The 19,006-nt window shown below is 36.3% G+C and overlaps 1 protein-coding gene across 3 annotated transcripts in view; it reads right to left on the minus strand.

Annotated features, from left to right (window-relative positions):
* Positions 1 to 19,006, minus strand: part of PLCE1 (phospholipase C epsilon 1) — a 332,730-nt gene that overhangs the window by 83,698 nt on the left and 230,026 nt on the right. For all 3 annotated transcript variants that reach the window (XM_074233338.1, XM_074233336.1, XM_074233337.1), the window contains exons 8-13: positions 18,311 to 18,986; positions 12,345 to 12,527; positions 7,689 to 7,806; positions 6,978 to 7,134; positions 1,940 to 2,062; positions 1,717 to 1,853 (exon numbers count right to left, since the gene is read on the minus strand). In XM_074233338.1, coding sequence (XP_074089439.1) covers positions 1,717 to 1,853; positions 1,940 to 2,062; positions 6,978 to 7,134; positions 7,689 to 7,806; positions 12,345 to 12,527; positions 18,311 to 18,986 — 1,394 coding nt within the window. The remainder of the gene's footprint in view (positions 1 to 1,716; positions 1,854 to 1,939; positions 2,063 to 6,977; positions 7,135 to 7,688; positions 7,807 to 12,344; positions 12,528 to 18,310; positions 18,987 to 19,006) is intronic.

Below are 19,006 nucleotides of genomic sequence, written 5' to 3' on the forward strand. Positions count from 1 at the left end.
TATACAACTTAGTATTTTGCAGCAAGGGAGAAGTCACAACAGTCCCATGCTGCTACTATATAAGAGGATTTCATAGAAGAAAGATCTGAGGGTTACAGCAGACTGAAAATTAAATAAATCAATAAGAACATTGGTCAAATACAAAAATCATGATGACTCATGTATAAGTAGCTATATGATTTTTAGAAACTAAATTTTGCTAATTTAGCAAAATATCTTGAATTTGGTATTTATACTTGAATCTGAATACAATCCAAAGAAGATTGCAGGACCGCAACTTGAAAGATATAAAGGACTTTAAAAGGCCTTCAGCAGTTTGCTTCCATTACCTTCTTAACTTAGATTATTACTCCATTCCTGTAGCCTGACTTCTCCCATTGTGAAGTCTTCCTGGGATCTGCAGCTTGGGAAGGCAGCCAGGCTAGCCAGGCTTCATCCCCTGGCTGGCTAGGCTTCTGGCTTTCTGAATTTTCACATATTGCCTCCCTTGGGGCTCAGGCCCAACCTCCAGATCTAAACTTCCAGAAGAGAGGGGCTGTCTTTCCTTTTGCTTCTATTTCTTTCTTTTGCTTGATTAGCACAATATCTGGAACATACTAAATGCTTAACAAATGCCTGCTGTCTGTCATCCCCACCAGACCTCACTTTGACAAATGAGGAAACTGAGGCAAAGAGAAATTATGTAACTGTCTTACTATGGTTGACACAGCTAGTGAGTATCTGAGGTGGGATCTGAAACTAAGGCTTCCAACTCAAAGTCCAATGTCTCTAGGACAAAGAGCTTATAACATGGACCCTTGGAGGACCTCCATAAATAGGAGAAAATTCTGTATGCACAGTACTTTGTTATATGAGATCTCTCTCTCTCTCTCTCTCTCTCTCTCTCTCTCTCTATATATATATATATATATATATATATATATATACACATCCATCTATCTAATTAAAGAGAATGAAGGAAAGCATTTCTCCCTTTCTCCACTGAGATCCTGATCAGGTGGCCCAGCGAGACCTGGGCTCTGTGGAGTCTGGAGGGCCTTGAGCTTGAACTACTCACCAGCTGGGTGGCCTTGACTAAGTCACAGTAGGTTTTTATCTCCTCTGTGAAATAGGGAAAAGAATGGCAGAGGCCTCCTAGGACTCCTGGAGGGTGCATGACAGGATGCAGGTAAATGTAGGCTAGTGTGACTATTGCCACTGCTATCATTATGGACAGGATTGAGATGGTAAGATCTTCCTGGGTATAGACTGACGGGTAAGGATTGTTTCATTCTTTGGATCTGCATCCTAAGTACCTTATAGGTATTCAATAAATGCTTGTTGGTTGATTGGCTAATTGATGACAAGGGAGATTAAATGACATTTAAGATCTTTACTGCCGACTGCATTATTTTTCAGCTAACATAGCATTTTAGAATTTACAAAGTGCTTGACTTACATGATTCCCTTTGAACCTCTCAAAAAATGTCTGAGGTATTATTACTATGACTCTCATTTTATCCATGAAGAAATTTAAGTTCAGGGACAAGAAGTGATGTGGTCATGTAGCCAGTAGGTATTAGAAAAGAAATCTAAATGCAGGTGTTCTATATCACATGATTTTTCCTGGGATAGAATGTCTGACTTTTGTTATGAATTAATTTCTAAATTTTTAAATATTTTAAAGTTAGGAGAAGTGCTGTTATCTTAAGAGTATTTAAAAATATACCAACAAACCTAAGTCAGGCTGAAGGCCACTGCTTTTTTCATCAATTCTCAGGTTTGTATAGAGAGGCACCGACTCTGAGCTGGATCGGCTGCAGGGCACAGCATAGACATCAAACAGATCCTTGAGGTCCTTTCGACTTCGTACACTGAGAATAAGAACAATAAATGCTTTGTAATTAGTATTGTAAAAGAGCACTGATGTAAAATGAGAGAACAACAAATTATGTCCTACCTGAATGACTTGAACAGCTCTACAAATTCAACAAAACTCATGTTACTATCCGAAACCATGAAATTTTGAAATCCCTTCAGTCCACCTTTAACTCGGCCGTGCCAGCTACTGCTGCTCCATGTACTAGAATAAATAAATTATTCTAGTTATATAAAATATAGTCATTTTTTGCATAGACCATCTTTAAAAAGTCTTATTTTTATTGATATCTCTTGATTTTACATCCCACTAATTTCCAAATATATTCATCCTCCTTCCTGACCAAGTCCATTAGATTTTGAAATAAAGATTAAAAAAAGAAAGGAACAAAAAAAATCTAACTAATCTTGTGTATATAATGTGATAATTCATACCCATAGTCACAGACTTCTATAATGAAGGGAGAAAGATATATATTTTTAACTCTTTTCCTGGGGCAAATTTAGTCATTATAATTTACACGGTATTTATGTTTTAGGGGAAAAGCTTCCTTTTTTATAAATATAACCTCATATTTTATTTCTTATTTCTTCATATTTCAATTTATACCATTCTATAATTGTTTCTTATGGCCCAGTAATAACATATTACCAATGTAAAGTGTTCTGCAAGTGATGGGTCCCTATGTTGTTTCTAGTTCTTTTCTACCATAAAAAGTGCTGTAATAAATATCTTGGTGTATGTGGGACTTTTCTTTCCATCTCTGACCTAATATATGTCTAGCAGTGGGATCCATAGATCAAAAGGTATGGACAGTTGAATTATTTTTAATAGCATAATTCCAAATTTCTTTTTTAGAATGTTTGGAACAATTCATAGCTCCAACGTCAATATATAAGAATTCCTGTCTTTTGGTAGCCTCTTCAAACTGCTTTCAGATTTTATAATCTTTGCTAATTTGTTGTGCATGAGGTCAAAACTCATAATGTTTTGGTTTGCGTTTCTCTTAATTTTCTTTTCTAGTTCAATTCATGGTAGTCTTTCAGATATAGGAAGTCAGCCCAGAAATAGAAAGTTCCCAATAATAAAAATTTTTAAACACAGAAGGAACAATTCTATTAAAGTAGAGCTTCATGTAATTTCATGATTTGTATGCTAAAAATTCAAAAATATTTTATTCTTGTTTGTAACTTTTATAGGAAATTTAACTTAGACTCATTTTCACCCTTAACTCTAATATAATAGCAGATTCTTACAAGATCATTTCCAGCATAATTATTAATATCTGCCCTAAAAATGTTGACAAATTCTTAAATAATAGGATTAATAAATCCTTAGGCTTATTATGATGAACTGCCTATTATAGATCCTGCCTCCAGATAACAACTACCTGCATCTTAGGCCTTAGAGGAGGCTGAATCTATATGTGCTGAGGACAAAATGTCTGTAAGTTCAATAATGAGTTCAGAAAAAAATGTTCATAAGGTTAGCTACAAGTACCTTTGCCAAAAAAGGCTCTCAAAGATTTAGGACCAGATGAGTAAGCAAGATTTTAAGTGATGTGAGTAACAAAATGTTTCTTGCTGCTCAAAAAAGACATGAAAATAAGAGAAAAATACTCATATACACCAATGTGCATGTGTGCACGTGCGCGCGCACACACACACACACACACACACACACAGAAGCTTTGCATCATCCCATAACTATATCTCTATAATGTCAAAAGTCAATTAACTCAGCCAATTTAATTTTTAAAAATTGGTTAAAGTTGGGATCTTTGGTCAATATGAGGTCTAAGAACTATTTGACAAAAATTATGCTTGTTCAATAATAGGACAGAAGTCTTGTCATCCTACCAAATGTTCATTGCATGAATGGACTTCTTAACTTCATCTCTCTCTCAATCCTACAGTAAGGAGTCTCCAGAGAATAGCAACTTAGTGCATTTATTGAATTGAATTGAATTAAAAATTCTTACTATAGTTTCTGATAATATTAACATACTCTTTCTTCATGCTAGCTCTAAGAGTCATGTTGCTACAGAACACACTGTCTGAATCAGCTGAAATTTTTTAAAAAATTGCTCATATACCATAGTTCTCTATACACCTTATAAGGTACTTTATAAATTTTAAAGTTGTTTTAAAATGATCTAATTTGAGCTTTACCACAACCCTATGAAGGATACCCATTTGGCAGATGGGGACAGAAAGGCCAAGTGCCCCAACCAGGGTCATACAGTTAGCAGTCATCCAAGGATTCCCTAGGTCTATATTACCTCTTGCTGGACCTTCCTCCTTTATATCTCCCTCTGGCATCCCAAGCCTGAAGATCCTCCCTGAAGGCCTCCTGCTCGACATCCTCTCCAAGTCCAGAATTCTGAACTGAGGTGAGCCTCTGTCATCATCCCCATATCTCCCCTCACTTTCCTAGGCCCTTTCCCCCAAGCTCAGACCCCTGGCTGCCTCTTTCTAACCCATCACCAGGTGTTGCTTGAAGGCCTCCAGGAAGGGGCAGCCCATTCTGCCTCTTTAAGCTTCCACTTGTTGCTTCTGGCTTTTCCCCACACATTCACTGTCTTAAGTACTTGATGATAGGGTCCTATTCTCCACTCCCCAGGTCTTTTCTCCCTGCCTCCCCTCCCCCCCCTTTAAGTATTTCTAGTTCCTTCAGCCAGTGCTCACGTGGCCCCTCTCTGTCCAGTCAGCCAATGTCATTCCTCAAATGTGTTACCAAAACTGAACTGAACTGAATATTCTAGCCACACATAGCTCTCCTGGTCACTGCCATCACACCAATGTCTCCTATTGGCAATAAGGGGTCATTTTCTGCCTAAATGCAGAGCATGCTCTGTCAGCATTACCACAATCCACCTTCTTAGGATTTAGATTTGAGAGGTTAGAAATTATTCATCCCATGACCTCATTTGATAACTCAGGAAACAGACTCTCAAGTAACTTGTTCAAGGTTATACAACTTTTAATAATTTAAGATTATGTAATGCTCTGAAGTTTGCCCAGTGCTTCCCAATACATCATTTCATTTTAGCCTTTAAAGCAGCCTGTGAAGGTCCTATTATTCCCATTTTAAAGACAAAGGATGGAGGCTCAGAGAAGTTAGATCAGCTGCTCAGTGACTGTTATAATGCTGTTTTCAGGAATGTCTTGGGTCCTAGAAGAGGAGCTTGCCAATGCTGACTTTTCCTGAAGCTGTTAAGCAACGGATTAACACTGAAGACCAGGAGGCAGAAATGATTCTCAATGCAATAGGAAAAAAAAATTTTATGGTGTGTTTCATTAATCACTTATGGACTTTCAAATGAATATGACAAGTATTTGTGCATTGATTATCAATTTGACTAATGTCCTAAAAGGGTTGTGTGGGGAAAATTTGATGTAAAGAAATTACCTATTCTGAAAGCACAGTTCTTAGAAGAGAAGGACAGGGTGTTGAAGTATGGTTTTAATGGTCTCTGAGATAAAATTTCTTTTCCCTTTAGAAACTAACCAACATTACATTGAAGTCAATGGGAAAATGTAACTTAATTTATAGATATTCCTTCAACATTCTTTTCCCCCCAAGAACATAAATAATGCATAGAGATTCTTTACTTTGGCTTTGTGACACCCTTAGGCTATCACCAATTAACTAAATAAATTAAAACAAAACTTGTGTAAAAGCAAAGACTTCTAGTTTGGGCAAGGATTTTTGAATACTTATACATATGTAAAAAAGAGCACTGACACACACACTTTTAAGAAATATATAGAAAGTAAAGTAGAAAGCAAAGAAGTGCAGAAAAGGGACCCAAACAGCAGAATTGTTTATGCCTTGTTAAATAATTCTCTCTCTCTCTCTCTCTCTCTCTCAACCTCTTTCCTTTGACACATGCTAGGCTGGAGAACAATGAATCAGCCATTTAAGTTCTTAATGTCTCTAGTACTTTTCGGTACAGAGAAGGGACTAACCTGCACTGGGAGAGGGAGTTTCCTGTACCAATGAATTCCTAAGTCCAGTCTCTATCCCTATTCTAACATATTTCTTTAAAAAAAAAAAAAACAACTATATGGACCATAGGTTCATAGTTCCTTAAGTAAACCTTTTCCTTATTTTTTTGAATGTTGAAATGCTTATATTTGTTCATGATTAAGATCACTATGGGGCAGCTAGGTGGTGCAGTGAATAGAGCACCAGCCCTGGAGTCAGGAGTACCTGAGTTCAAATCTGACCTCAGACACTTAATAATTACCTAGCTGTGTGGCCTTGGGCAAGCCACTTTAAGCCCACTGCCTTGCAAAAACTAAAAAAAAAAATCACTGTGATAATAGCTAAAATTTGAATAGTGCTTTAAGGTTTTCAAAAATATATTAATTCATGTGATTACTAAAAAAATTAAAAAAATAGATGGTTTGATTAAAAAAGTCATAAATATGTGCATATATATGTGAAACCAAATGAAAAGGTACTGAATCAAGAACTTAAGACTTTGAATCACAGGTTTCAAATAAAATCAGATTATGCAATTTTTGTTGTCATCTACTAGGATCCCTTTCTCCTTACTTATCTCATAGGCAACATGAGAACTTTGAGTCTGGGACTCCATAATCAGCAGATTCAAAGTCTTAGCTAGTGAATCTCTTTTTTAGCTTTTGGGGATTTGGGACAAGAAGGGGAAGTTTCTTAAATCCCATTTACAAAGCTCTTTCCATTTTACTACTCAATATCCTAGTCAGGCAAGTTACATCTCCAAGTATGGGCAAAATATTACATTCATTTTACCTATAGTATACTTTTAAGTATTTGTATTAAAAGACTTACAGTAGCTTATCTTGCACTATGAATGAAATCTGAGACCTAGTTTATTTCTGCTATCAGATTTTTTTGTAAGGTAAGTATAAAATTAGCCCTAAAATTTGATATCATGAGAAAAAAGAAGGATATACATTAGGAAAACCAAGATGCTTTTCTCAATGAAATAAATGAATGGCACAAGGGTATTTAGTTTTTAAATGTGTGAGTCAAATTTCTATAGGGTCATCTCTAAAAGAGCAACCTAAAGAATAAAAAACCATAAATGACATTAATGAATCTATTTTACAACAAAATTTGTCCATACTTAGGCTGACTCTTGCTTGAAGGTGACAAGACAGGAGAAGAGACTGGTCTGATTGGTGAAGGTGCTCCAGCAACCAAGTTAGGAGATCCAGCTGTAGTCAAAGAATGGGCTCTTCTGGAGGGCAGATTATTAGGAGGACTAATAATTACATTCTGATCTAGAAAAGTATAGGAAGGAAAATAAACTTGTTTATTTGTTTCTCAATAACCCCATAATATCAAATATGAAAACTGAATCTCTCTTAAAGGTTGTTTTTAACTTTAAATATGCTTTAAAAATGAAACCAAGATTTTTTTACAAGTGTATCATCAAAAGCAGATTTTCCTTGTTCAGTAAAGGAAAGATAAATTAAAACAATTCTAATGCAGCTGCTCATGAATTTTTGTTTTTATTTTTGTAAAATACAGCAAATAGATAAGAAAACTTGTTCAGATGATTTTAGGGATATTAAGTACTTTACAAGTAGTTTTTTTGCAAGGCAATGGGGTTAAGTGACTTGCCCAAAGTCACACAGTTAAATAATTATTAAATGTCTGAAGCTAGATTTGAACTCAGGTCCTCCTGACTTCAGGACTGGTGCTCTATCCACTGTTCCATCTATCTTCTCCTATCTACTTAACATCATAATCATAATACAAAACAAAATCAGCCATTATTACAAAACTTAAAAAAATTACTACTGAGATTTAGAATATGAAAGCTTGGCTCTACCTGCTTCTTCTTGCTCATTAAAGTCTTGAGGATCTGAGCCACTGCGTCCACGACTCTCCTTCTGCATTTTTGCTTTTCTTGTGATCATTTCATCATCAGTAGCCTCTCCACTTTCACCCTGGAAACAGAAAACACAGAACATTTCTGTTTCTTTTCCTTGGAATCCTGCCTAATTTGTCCCAGATACTTATCTCCTTCATGCACTATTGCAATCTCTCCTTTTTTTTTGACCTCCCAGCTTTAGTAACACCTCGCAGCTTAGAACATTATCAGCAACTTCATCATGGCCTCCCATGGTCTTTGCATTAAAGATGGATTTCCATTACTCAAGAACTTGTGCTTCAAAATCTTTGTGATGTTCAATCCATTCAGATGGGGGTTGTATGGAGTCAGAAAAAGACTTGGGTTCAATTTTTCAGAAAAAGATGGGTTCAATCTTTACTGTGCTCTTGCTACTTGTATGGCTTTGGGCAAGTCCCCCAACATATCTGGGGAGGACTGGACTAGATGATCTCTGTGGTCTTTTCCAGTTCTAAAACACTGATTCTGTGATCCTCTGTATTACAGTTATTTATTTGTATACATTTCATTCTCCCACTATCTATTCATTTATTAAGTTTTTGAGACCGGATTTGAACCCAGGTACTCCTGACTCCAAGGCTGGTGCTTTATCCACTATGCCACCTAGCTGCCCCCATTTGTAAACTTCTTGAGAATAAGGTTGGTGCTCTCAAGAGAGTTTATATCACCTTGCACATGGTATATGTTTAATAAAATGAATTGAATTTCCAAAAGAGGAAGTATTATATATAGGTTAATTTCTTTGGTGAGACTATAACATGTTATAAAATACTAAATTACAATTATATCATTCAATAGACTTCTGTCACCTCCTTGAGAATCTTGAGTATTTATGAGAACCATATTATATTGAATCAGATTTTAGGATTCTACAAATTTATCTTTTCTTTGATTCTCAAATGTACACTGGGGTAAAAGGGAATAACTCAAAAATATGCTATGTCTAGAGGATAAGTATGCTGTTTGATCCACATTAAGACTTTCAGACTGGGGCAGCTAGGTGGCACAGTGTATAGGGCACTGACCCTGGAGTCAGGAGTACCTGAGTTCAAATCCAGCCTCAGACACTTAATAATTACCTAGCTGTGTGGCCTTGGACAAGCCACTTAATCCCATTGCCTTGCAAAAACTAAAAAGAAAAAAAACCCCAAAAGCCAAAAAACAAACAAAAAAACACCCTAAAAAGACTTTCAGACCATCTCTTCCTATTAGCTCACTCAACAACTTTTCTTCCTCTAATGTTCATTCAATCCAGACATATCATCCTTTCAACATCCTTCTGGCTATTTGATGAGGTCCCAGATCATTTTTCTGCATTTCCTGAGGAGTTCAATATCTACATTCTTTCACCTCTTCAAGGAGCGGGGGGGAGGGAAATGCATTTTTGCAACTCTTTTCCCCAACTACCTCCTGCAAAATACCTCTACAATTTTTTCCTTTTTCTAAAACTTCTCTCTCCCTATTTTCTGGTTCCTTGTTTGCCATACAATGAAATAGACAATTTTCCCCATCTTTAAAACCCCCCAAATATCCCAAACCTTCCCTACCATCAATGGTCTTTTATCTTACCTCCATTTCTCAGTCATATTCCTAGGAAAAACTGTCACATTTGTTGCCTCCATTTTAATCATCTCACTCTCTTCTCACCCATGACAATGTGGTTTCTGGTCTCTTTACTCCACTAAACCTGATGGCCTGTTCTCAGTCCCCATGTTTGATAACTTTGATAACTCTGTAGTATTTGATATGGTTGACAACCGTTGCCTCCTGGTTATTCTTTTTTCTATAGGTTTTTTCAGGACTCTGTTTTCTCTTGCTTGTATTCCTACTTTTCTGATGATTCCTTCCTTTTCTGGACCATCACTCTTATAATGTCCACTAAATATGGGTATACTCCAAAGTGATGGCACACTTCTTCTCTTGCTACACTTTCAGTGTCCTTTCATCAGCTCATTTAACCTTTTTAATCATCTTCTCTCAACAGATGACTTTAGATCTACATATCTGACTCTAGTTTCTCTCCTCCTTACTAGACATTTCAAATAGCATGGTCCAAAGTCATCTCATAATCATCATGTCCAAAACAAAACTCATTATCTTCCCCTTAAACACACAGATCTCTTCAATTCCTTACTCTTACCCTCTCTCACTGGATAAGTGGATATACAATGACTTGCCAGATTTTTTCCATTTTTACCTCCACAGCATCTTGTGCACCTGTTTCAATCTTTTTACCTATTTAAGAGCCACTGTAGTTTGGGCCTTCATTACTTCTCACCTATACTATTGCAATGACCTCATCATTAGTCTCCTTGTCTCTACTTTCTCCACATACTAACCCATCTTCTACATAGTGTCCAAAATGATTTTCCTAATTATGATACCCTGTCCCCCTACTTAATAAATTTCAGTGGTTCCATAGTATTTCTAAGAAAAATTTTAACTCCTCAGTGTGATGTTGAAAACCTTCACAATTGGCCCCCAACTACCTTTTTAGTTTTATTTTACATTTTTCTAGACATATTGGCCTTTTTTCCCCTTGTACTGGAGACTCCATTGCCAGCGTCCATAGCTTTACAACTGGCTAGTTCCATCTCCAGAAAGCTCTCCTCCTCTGGTCATACCTCTCAACCCCCTCATTTACCTCAAGGCTCAGTTCAGATAGAACCTCCCACAGGAAGGCTTCCTTGACATGTGACCACCTTCACTCCAACCAAGATGCTATGTTCATCCTGCCAAAATTTTGTAAATACTACCACCCAGTAAGTGTTTAATATGATTGCTGATTGATAAATACTATTAATAAAAACCAATACCATAGCCAATAAGATCTATAAGTTTGCAAAGAGCTTTACATATATTATTTAACTTGATCCTCCTTAAAATACCTTATATCTGTCCCCTTCTGGCCTATGTAAATTCTCAGCAGTCTCAATCCAAAACCATCATCTACTGAGTGCCTATTACACGTGCTAAGGACACGAAGCAGGAGGGTTCCAAAAATAGCAAAGAGTTCCTGATTTCAAGAAACTCATGTGGTAATGAGAGATAATACATGGAAGTCACTGTGTATGTTTATATATCTATATATCTGTGTGTATGTGTATGTATCTGTCTGTCTATTTATCTACCTTTGGAGTGGGGCTAAGTTGGGGGAAGATATTAGCAATGTCAGTAGGTGCAGTTATCAGAGAGTCTCTTGGTGAAAGTGGGATTTGAACTGGTACTGAAGGAAAACTAAGTGCTGAGATTCAAATGCTTCAAAAATTAAGTATCTGAGTACGAAGGCAAATGAAGAGACAGGAGAGGAGGGAGAGAAGTCTAGGTATGGGAGAAAACCAATGGAAAGGTAAAAATCCAGAGATGGTGTTTTGTATTGTGTGAGGTGTCAAGTTGTAAAGGGCTTTCTTTAAAAGCCAAAGTATTTTGTATTTGTATTTGATGCTGGAGTATGTTTCTTTGGAAGATTACTCTGTCTAGGATTGCTGCAAAAGCCTCATTATTCATCTTCCCATTCATTCCCTCTTTCTCATCCATCTTCAGATAGCTAGCTATCCACATAGATTGTAAAATATAAATATTGATCACTGAAATCTGGCAAGATATCTTGGAGTTTATCACTCTGGCTCTCATTAATTGGCCAATAAATAGGTCCCAGGACAAGTCTCACTTCATCACTCTTTGGGTCCTGTTTAACTCAGTGAATGTGAATTGTTCTGTTTTGGCTGGAAACCTTGAGGACTTTCCCTTGCTAGATTGACTTTTTTTAACTAGGTAAAAGAGATCTGTCTTTTGCTTCATTTCTATTTTACCTAATCTAGGTCACTAAATAGGCATTGCCTCAGTCAAACTAAGACTTATTAAAGATGTTAGTTTAAAAAGATCTCCCTCTCCCTAACGTCTTGATCCATATCTGGACGCTGGACCAGATGGTTCTGGAGGAGAAAGTGAAGCTGGTGATTTTGGACAGTCCTCCCTCATCTAAATCCAACTCACTTGTATGTTATGGTTTCACACCCCTGATACTATGGTCCTCTTCGAGAGCAAAGGATGAAAAGCAACAACAACACACAGTTAACCAATTGCTATTTAATTACTGGTCTCTCCTACTTGAGAAGCTTTCATTGATTTCCTATTCTTGTCAAGATCAAATAGAAATTCCCTTGTTTGACTTGAAAACTATTGACAATCTGCCTCCCATTTGTTTTTCTGGGCTTAATTCACATTAATCTTTTTCACATATTCCATACTCACATGCTTGCTGTTCCCCTTACATAAGGCTGACCTCCACAGTGAAATTCACTTGGATCTCAACTAATCTCATATCCAATCTCAATTCAAATGTCAGCTTCTTTAGGAAGTGATTCTAATACAACCTACACTTATATTCTTCTACCATACAATTTAGCAGTTTTAAAAGTCTATATTTAATTTTTTTCTCCCCAACTAAATTATAATTTATAATGAGAAAATTCTATGCTACTTTCATATTCCTCATTGTACCTGGCTTGGTGTACATCACAGTTGTTCAATAAACATGTATTGATTTGACATTAAAAAAAATAAAGCTCTTACTCTCATAAGGATTTTTTTCTTTTTCTTATTTGCATTTATCCCAAGGGTATTGTTCCTTTGGACAGTGGGTTTCTCCACATTTTTAGACAGTGTCGCTGGGCTTGTATTTCGTGTAGTCCATCTTCTGCCACCAAACAGTTCAATAGCATGAGCCAAAGTTGGACCTTCAAATCTTCCATCCTCCTATGAAGAATGACATGATTACAAACTCTTGTTTGTAATGTAAATAGAAATAGGAACATTAAATCCATACTATCTTCTGCTATTGAATTCTGTTCTCTTGTTCTGTTACTACTTGCTTTTCCCAATTCCCAACTCTATATTACTTCAACATCTACTTCCAACCCTACTCATAAACTTCTGAACAGAACTAGAAAAGGTCACAACTGTGCTCACTGGATGAATTAAATATTTAGATTATTTCATCTCATTTGAGTCTTCACTGCATCAAGGTAGTCCTTGTTCTTCTATTCCACTCTCTATTTCACTCTCCACAACAGCCTTTTCATAGCTCCTCTTCTGAAATCTTTTATGATTGAAGACTTTACTTCACTTTCAAGAGAAATAGAGGCCCATACTCATTTTTATCCTCCCCCCTTCATCTTCATCTACAATCCCTTGCCATTCTTCCTTATCTTTTCTTCCTTTACTTCACACTTTGGTGAAAACCAAGACCAACCCCTGTACCTTTGATCTCATTTCCTCTTGTCTTTTTTCAGTAGATTTCCCTACTGTTATCTATCCTCTCTCCTCTTCCTGTAATTTTCAATTTCTTCTCATCTCTGAATTGCTTTCTTAGTGTGTAATAACATATCTAAGTCTCCCTCAACTCCAATTTGAAAAATCCCCCAATAAGACCCTAATATTCTAGCTTTGTAATCAATTATCCTATATCTCTTTTCCTTCCACAGTCAAACTTCTGGAGAAAGCTTGTTTCTTTATCTTCCTTTCCTCCTCTTCTCTTCTATATCTTCTATTGTTTGACCTTTCAATTTCATAATTTAAACAGGAATTGACTTTTCCAAAGTCACCAGTCTCTTTTTTATCATACAAATAATGGCCTTTTCTTAATCCTCATCTTTACTGACCAACTGCTAGTTCTCAGCTCTTTCTCCCTAATTATCTTTCATTTAACTAAACTTGTATTCAGTCAGTCAATAAGCACTTATCAATGTCTCCCTCATGCCAATAGGGAGACATAAAATAGTCTCTCTGTCTTCAAGAAACTCACAATCTAGTGGATTATTTGAGTATTTATTCTGTATGTAATTTTACACACGCACAGATTGTCACCCTAGCTGAATGTATTGTCTTTGTATCCCAGAGGCTAACACATAGCAGCTATGGACTACTTAGCAGCATTTGATACTGTTGACTGCTGGTATCTCCTCTGGGACATTCTTTCTGCAATTTTGGGATACTATTCTTTCTTGTTTCTCCTCTCACATATCTGGCTTTGTCTACTTTGCTGAATCATAATCCAAAATATGCCCCATATGTATACTGGCTCCTTCCCTTTTTTGCTCTCTCAGCTAATGTCTACATTATTTCCCATGGATTTAATTATTTGATATTATTTCCCATGGATGTAATTATTATCTTTAGGCAGCTAGGTATCTAGCCCTAGTTTCTCCTCTAAGCTCTAGTTTGGCATTACAACTGCCTCTTTGCCCTTTTATAATGGATGTCCCATAGATATCTTAAACTCAGCAATTTTAAAACATAATTACCTTTCCTTTAAGGCCCACTGCTTTTCAGAATTTCTCTATTTTGCTACTATTTCAGTCATTTAAGTTTGAAACCTTGGTATTATTATACTCAACTCCTGATTCTTATTCATTTCCCAAATGTCCTTAGTTGCCAAAAATGTAATTTCTGCTCCATATCCCTATCAGTTATTCTAATAGTGTCCCTGTCTCTCTAATCACACAGCTGCCATTTTAGTTCAAGCCCTCATCCCCCTGGCCTAGGCTACTGCAGTAAGTTCTTAATGAGTTCTGCTTTAGATCTTCCCTCCTTTCAATTTATCATTAACATAGTCACCAAACTGTCATTCCTAAAGTGCAGCTTTGACCACAGGAATGTCCTCCTTATTAAATGTCAGGGGATCACTATTAATTATCTTTAGGATCAAATATAACATTTTCAGAATTACACGAACTGATTTTGAGCAAAGGAAGCAGAAAGAACCAAGAAAACATTGTACCCATTAACAACTCTGATGGATGCAACTCTTCTGGGCAGTTCTGAGAACTAGGACAGCCCTGGGAGACCTGTGATGGACAATACCATTCACATCTGGAGGAAAACAAAATGAAACAAACAAACAAAAACCTCCCATGGAATCTGAATGGATACTATGTTCACTTTTTAAAAACATGTTTTTCCTTCCTATCCCATGGCTTTCTTTCTTATCCCTTGTCCTAATTTCTCATACACAAAATGACCAATATGTAAACATGTTAAACACAAATGAACACGTACAACTTTACTAGAGTGTCTGTCGCTGAAGAGAGGGGGTTGGGAAAGGAGGGGGATAGAAAAATGTGTTTAAATATACTAGCAGATGAATGTTGAAAACTTTCATAACATGTAATTGGAAAAATAAAACCTCAATATCCCACAATTTTAATTTTTTTATTTGATATTTGGGGTCCTTCACAAACTGGCTCCAAACAACCTTTCTGGTATTATTGTATGTTATTCCCCTCCACATACACAGTAGTCTCACTACAGCTGGACATCTTATTGCTTCTTCCCTGTGGCATTTTAGCTCCTGAATCCTTGCCTGTGGAACATAGGAATCCCTAGGTTCCTATCTCTCACATGAAGATTAGCAGCCAGATCCCTTCTGCCTCCACTCTCAATTATACTGTACCCTCACTAAGTCCCTTTAGGGAGGTAGCTGACTTTGTGAGGCTGGAGACCTCATCTAGCTCCTGCCTTTGTACTCCCAGCACCTAGCACAGGATGTGTTTAAAAATGTTATACAAAAATAAGGTGGCACTATTTTAAAAATTGCATCTTCTTCTGCAGAGAATCACTCTTCTGCTGAAGGAATATTTCTGTGATCTAATGACCTCAACCATCTTTAGTTTAAAGTGAGATCCAAACATGGTCAGGATCTGCTTGGTTTGGTGAGGTATTGCTCATAACACCCAAATCCACAAAGAATGAAACAAGTGAGTAAAGACATAAAAGCTGCACAGAATCTTTGTTTTAGGGGCGGCTACTTAACCCCATATGTCTTGCAAAAATCCTAAAAAAAAAAAAGTGAATGTCAAAACTCATTTGGGGTGGCTAGGTGGCGCAGTAGATAAACCGGCCCTGGAGTCAGGAGTACCTGGGTTCAAATCCAGTCTCAGACACTTAATAATTACCTAGCTGTGTGGCCTTGGGCAAGCCACTTAACCCCATTTACCTTGCAAAAACCTAAAAAAAAAAAGAATCTTTGTTTAGGATTTAGGGTAATTCAAAATTCAAGGGCAGTGAGGAGTGGTTTATCTGAAGAATGTAGTGCTCTGGATGAGTTAATTGTCCCAATAATTTAAGATAAATGCATCAAATGTCAAAAATCTTGTTTAACTGTATTGGTGGAATTTTTTTTAATTACTGTGAATTTTCTTGCTTTACTCAACAGAGTTCATGAGAGATTGATTGTCCAGTTCTTTTCTGGTTAAATATCATGCTCTTGATCAGTTATGCAGAATTGAGCTTGTCCATTCACTGAATTAATATATTGAGATTTCTTTACTAGTTGGAGTTCTTCTATTTCCTCCTTTAGTGACTGCCTCAGTGACAAATAACACATACAGTTATTTCCCTCTACATCTAATGGTCTTAGATGGATTATTTTTTTTAACATACAAAATGTGTTTCTCTTCAGCATGGAGAAATGTGTTTGGTTCCAAGTTCAAACATGATGACTGTACCTCTTTCTCTGCTAATATTTCCTATTGTCAGTTTCTTTACTTCTCATTCCTCTTTATCCCATTATTTTGTTTTTTGCTGCTCAGTTCCCTACTTTTGTGAATATAACAGTAGGGCAGAACTGATGATTTCCAGAAGAATTGCAGAAATGTAAGGGCTCCTCAAACAATCCCCCACCCCAAATAGTACATAAGCTTCTTGAGGGGGAAGACTGTCTTGTTTTTGTAACTCCAATACCTAGAAAAAGACCTAGCACAATTTAGACTTAATAAATGCTCAAATATCTGAATTGAAAGAGAAATTCTTGTTTGATTGAGGCCTTTTGGCCTACTTCTAGGCTTATGGATACTGTGGACGGTTAAAAAAACTACGAGTCTAATCACTTGATAAGCAAAACATTAATATACATATAAATTATATATGTTATAATATATAGTCATATACATATATAGATATATACATAATAAAAACCTACATATAGTACTATAATATAGTAATAACTATATTATAGTTAGGATCATTTTCTTCCCAAGGATCTTACATAACTTTCATAAATATGAATAGTTCTCATGAAGATAGTAGAAAGTAGATATAAATACCCATTTATAGATGGCAAAAATAAGATAGGCATTTTACAATGGAACATATAGGTTGATCTTGAATGTAACCTGAATTCTTTTTAAATTTAGGATTTAACTTCTATTTTTTTCTTCAATCTTACCCTGCTTTTACTCTTAATATGCTAAATTAGCTACTAATTAGGATTCAAGAGCAGTCCACAAAGTAGTAGGCCAGGGCAAACTGATGGCTATAACTATTGAGAATCCTGGTTTCAAATCCTGCCTCTGACTTTCTTCTATCTAAAAATAAGGAAGCTAGTCAAAGGACTTTTGAGGACCCTGCCAGTTTGAGATTTTTGATTCTAGTGAGAATCTTTTTGAGCAGGCATATACATAAATACAGGTATATTTCAGAGACATTGTGTGTTATTTCATGCCATTGTAAAAAGTAAATCTCACAATAAAGTGATTCACATGAATTTTTTGGTTTCCTAGTGCATATAAAAGTTATATTTACAATATATTAGAATTTGTTAAATGTGTAATAGTATTAGGTCTAAAAAGTACATATTTTAATTAAAATATTTTATTACTACAAATTGCTAACTCTTACCTGAGTCTTCAGAGTCATAATCTTTTTGCTGGTTGAGGGACTTGCCTCGATGTTGACGGCTACTGAATTGATCAGGGTAATGGATGTTAAAGGTTGGGATGGTGATGGCAACTTCTTCAAATAAGACAACCATGAAGCTTGCCACATGACTGAGTCTTACTGATTCCTAATAACCCTGCATTAGCCTCTAGGTATACTGATTCCAGTATATTTAGAGGCCAATGCAGGGTTATTATTTGACATAATTTCAATATTGTTGTATCTCAAAAAAATTTCAAGCCAGAGTGGAGGGAGAGAGACAGGAGTACAGCCAGTTGGAGCAGTCAGAACACACAACACTTATCAAATAAATTTTCTGTCTAATGTGCATTCAAGCTCATGGTCCCCAAAACAATGACAACAGGAACTTTAGCAAAGATCACAGATCACCATAAATACAATAATGATGAAAAAGTTTGAAATATTCTGAGATTTACCAAAATGTGACACAAACACAAAATGAACACGTAATGTTGGAAAAATGGTACCAAAAGACTTGCTTAATGCAGGGTTGCCACAACTTCAATTTGTACAAAATGCAATAAAATGAAGCACAGTAAAATGACATCTACCTTATCATATATATATATATATATATATATATATATATATATGTATATTTCAGGAGATAATAAGAGCATTTGACAACTCAGCTCTAATGTTTCCAATGTATGTTAAGTCACTAACATGTACTGGCAATTCACTGTACAAAGTCTGGAAGTTAAAATTGCCAATAAATGAAATTTGGATTATCTTTCTCAATAATAATGTGGGAGCCCATTATTTCTTTGCATCCTTAATGGAAGGTAATATTAAGTCCTTACCTGATAGAGGCTGACATACTGCTTCCTTAACCACTGTTGTCGCTGGTCAGGAAATTTCCTCATTTTCCTTACAGCTTTTGTTAACTCTAATAATCCACTATATAACATTTTAGCAGTGTGTTTTGGTGCCACAAAGTGTAATAACCTATTATCAGTAGTCTGGAGCCCATAAAGCAGTGTTACACTGTTCTCTAAGAGGGACATGTTACTGAGTTTGTTCTGGACACACACAGTGTGCATATCAACGCCAGGATGGCCCATGTACACAGCCTTGGCTGAAAATAGATCCAAGAAACCTTCCACCAATCCATTTAATCCAGTATTGCCAAGCGTCTGAAGTTTGCCAGGATCAGCTATGTTTCCTGGGAGGCCTAATTTGGCTTTAGTGTTGGCTAGTGAGGCAGTGGTAGGTTTGATCCAGGTCAAAGTACTATTATCAGGCTGAAGCCGAAGAAAACAGCGTGCTGACAGATGAGTGTCCTGGTCATAGTGAATGACGGTGGCTCCTTGGAGTATGAACTGATGGACATCAGCTCGGATAGACAACACATACCAGGGAATGAGTTCTGTTCCATGGCTGAATGCTTTCTGCTCTTCTTCTGTTCCATGGAAATCCCATTCTTTTGCCTGTTCAAAAATGTCACTTTCTGAATCAGACAACTCTCCAATAATAAACCTATATTGGAAATGAGATCA

The sequence above is a fragment of the Macrotis lagotis genome, chromosome 4, assembly GCF_037893015.1.
Source record: "Macrotis lagotis isolate mMagLag1 chromosome 4, bilby.v1.9.chrom.fasta, whole genome shotgun sequence".
In the NCBI taxonomy this organism is placed as follows: Eukaryota; Metazoa; Chordata; class Mammalia; order Peramelemorphia; family Peramelidae; genus Macrotis; species Macrotis lagotis.